This window comes from Apodemus sylvaticus, chromosome X (genome assembly GCF_947179515.1).
Source record: "Apodemus sylvaticus chromosome X, mApoSyl1.1, whole genome shotgun sequence".
Lineage (NCBI taxonomy): Eukaryota > Metazoa > Chordata > Mammalia > Rodentia > Muridae > Apodemus > Apodemus sylvaticus.
This window is the reverse complement of record NC_067495.1, coordinates 39,480,519-39,483,454: the sequence shown is the minus strand read 5'-3', so window position 1 is coordinate 39,483,454 and position 2,936 is coordinate 39,480,519. Positions and strand designations below refer to the sequence as shown.

Below are 2,936 nucleotides of genomic sequence, written 5' to 3'. Positions count from 1 at the left end.
AATTAAACTTGTATGATGTTTGAACAAAGTAACTGGAGTGAGCTAGCTGTGTGGTGTCAGTCTGTTTCTTCAGAGAGTTAAGGCTTAGCATCTTCGTGAGCTTCTGTCTCTACTGTGAAACCTATGACCAACATCAATAAATAAGAGTGTGTGTTTATGTGTTTGCAAAGAATTGTTTTGAGGAGCAAAGTGATGGCTCAACAGTTATGACTACTTGTTACTCTTGCAAAAGACCCAGGTTCAATTCCCAGCACCCACATGGGAACTAATAACTATCCGAAACCCCAGTTTTAAAGGAGAGATCTGAAGCCCTCTTCTGAGTTCTATGTGTTCATCAGTTCCTTGAATGCATATTGTGCACATACATAATATACTTAAGCTCACAAACATACACATCTAATTAATTTTTATAAAAAGAATATGTGATATGTTTCAAATTGATGAATATGGGGAAAAGATTTTTGTCCCTCTTTCTTGGTGACCTGTTTGGTTTATATTATTGCTTCAGAAGGCTCTCAATCACGTGTATCTCCAACTCCAGAAATCGGATGCCTTAGACCTTCTTGGGCATCCATACACGTTACTTTCACAGACACACCCATATGCATATGACTAAAAATAAAAGTTTTCTTTAAAATATCAAACTGAAAATAAAATAAAAATATTGATTCCACTGTACCTTCAAGTTCAGTTAAAAAATAATCACTATAATTATTTCCTTAAAAATTGTCATTGAGCTATGAAAGTTTTCTCTTATATAAATAAACTATTTTTTATTTTTTTCTCTGAATATTTTTTATTTACATTTCAAATGATTTCCTCTGGCCCCCACTCCAGGAAAGTCCCATAATAAATAAACTATGTTAAGGGTTTATCTTGTATTGAAATCATTGACACTGAGTCTAACAATATCAATTCAGATTTTATTAATTTTTTGTACTCTTATAAGTAACTGATGTGACTATGCCATATTCTCAATAGTAAATAAATTTGAGAACTGTATATATGAATGTTGATCTTGAAGTTGATAAAGTATTTATGCAGGCACAGAAGTTCATTTGAGTTGAGAAATGTTCATAAACATTACAGCTAACATGTGTAGATATTGTCCAAAGAGACGGTCACATTTAGCAATATCTTCATCATATATATTCTGCACAATATTTGAAATGAGAGTAGAAAGTCAAGTAAAATGGAAAACCAGCTAGTCATTTTCGTCATCATAATCTTCATCCTTTTGCTGCATGATCAATTCATGTGCTTTTAGTACTCTTGGTATTGGAGTGTTGACAGTGTCGTAATTCCATCCTTTCCTCATAAACAACTTCTCAAGGATGGTTGGCATATTGTAGCCTTTGCTTATGATGAAATCCTTAAAGGCAATTGTTCCATAAAGATCTTCAATGATGTCTGGTTTACCACGCATTCCACCTTCAAGTTCAAATAACTCTTCAGGATCTATCAAAGGCTCGTCATTTACTAGCTTTTTCCACAGATATGGCTTCAGGTACCACGCTCCATATCTAATCTTATCCCTGCAGGGCTTGTAAGGATCATGTGGTTTTCGGAGTTTCCTTTCAAAGTTGGCCTCCTGTATGGAGAATCTGATCTCTTTCACTTTGCTGAGCCTCCTGCAGTACCTGAGATCCGGAGGAAGCAGGCTGACTTTCTTGATGGCAGAATCAGTATAGACCGGTTTGCACTCATAGCCAATGTCAAATTGCTTCATCATGAAACGTTCGTCAATGCCCAAATCTCCAAATGAGTTAACCCATGCACAGAAGTCATAGACTCCTTTGGGTACATGCCGGTAATAAAGAGACTCCTTGGCGGGGTTCTTTTTGCGGGGCTTTTTTTCATGAAGCAGACCGTGTTTTCGTGACCCAGGAAACCTGGGAGGTTCAGGCTCTTCTTCTTTTTCAGAGGATTCCTCAGCCACACTAGGCAGATGCACAGAATGAATAGATTTTCTGCTCTCCTCATAGTGATCCGGTTTCTCCATCAACTGCTCCTCGGTGTCAAGAGCTTCCAGCACATTTTCTAAGAGCTCAATATCGCTAGGAATTCCGTCCTCCATGGGCCAGAAAGCCAAGGGATGCTGGGTCAGGTTTGCTTCTGTTCTCTCCACAAAGGCCTTACGAGCTTGCTGGGCCAACGACAGAGGGGAAAACAGGCTTAAGTCCTGGCACCGTTTTTGCTGACTCTTTTTGGAGCGACGGCGGACTTCACGAGAAATTGTGGGGAGAAAACCATCTTTGGCACCACGAATGATCATACCTTCACTAGGCGGACAGCCCCTCCTGAAATCATCCAGCCCTTCCTTCACAAACACCCAGCGTCGGCCATCCAGAGAGGTAGGGAACTTCAGTTGTTCCAGTTTGTGCTTCGCGAAACACTTAGAAGGCAACCTGTCCTTGAACCAGGGCTTGCAGGTCATTCCCAGAGGCATTGGCTGAAGTACCTGCCGGGGGCGATTCCATGGCAGCCACTGCTCCCCCATGGTACGCCCGGATCTGAGGCAATTGCCACAGCCTTAAGAGTTTGTTTTCCTGGGGCTGCTCAGGTTGCTAAGAAGACGCCTTGGCTGAAATTCTATTGGAATGGGCTAAACCAAGTGTTCGCCCACCCCTGCCACCCCTTTACTGGCTCCTTCCATTCTATTGGCCCGAAACTAAATTTACTTCCTTGCTCAACTGGACTGGGGTGGACTTTTCAAGTGTTTTCTTCTTGGACTATTTCACAGAATGCTTCTATGAATATTGTATTCAGTTTTGTATACATATACTTTCATTTCAACAATAGTAGACTTTCTGACTTATAAAAAAGCATTTTTCCATTTATATGTCTTGGTATTATTTTGTTGTTTTTAGTGTATGTCTGTCACAATGTTTTTACTTCCCTAATTTCCTTTTATTTCCATTTATTTACTTTATTTA

At 39.7% G+C, this 2,936-nt stretch overlaps 1 protein-coding gene across 1 annotated transcript; it reads right to left on the bottom strand.

Moving 5' to 3' along the window:
• Positions 1-1,204: 1,204 nt before the first annotated feature.
• LOC127674370 (protein FAM47A-like) lies at positions 1,205-2,500 on the bottom strand. The gene has a single exon (XM_052170158.1). It carries the CDS (start codon positions 2,498-2,500, stop codon positions 1,205-1,207), a length of 1,296 nt encoding a protein of 431 aa, XP_052026118.1.
• Positions 2,501-2,936: the final 436 nt, after the last annotated feature.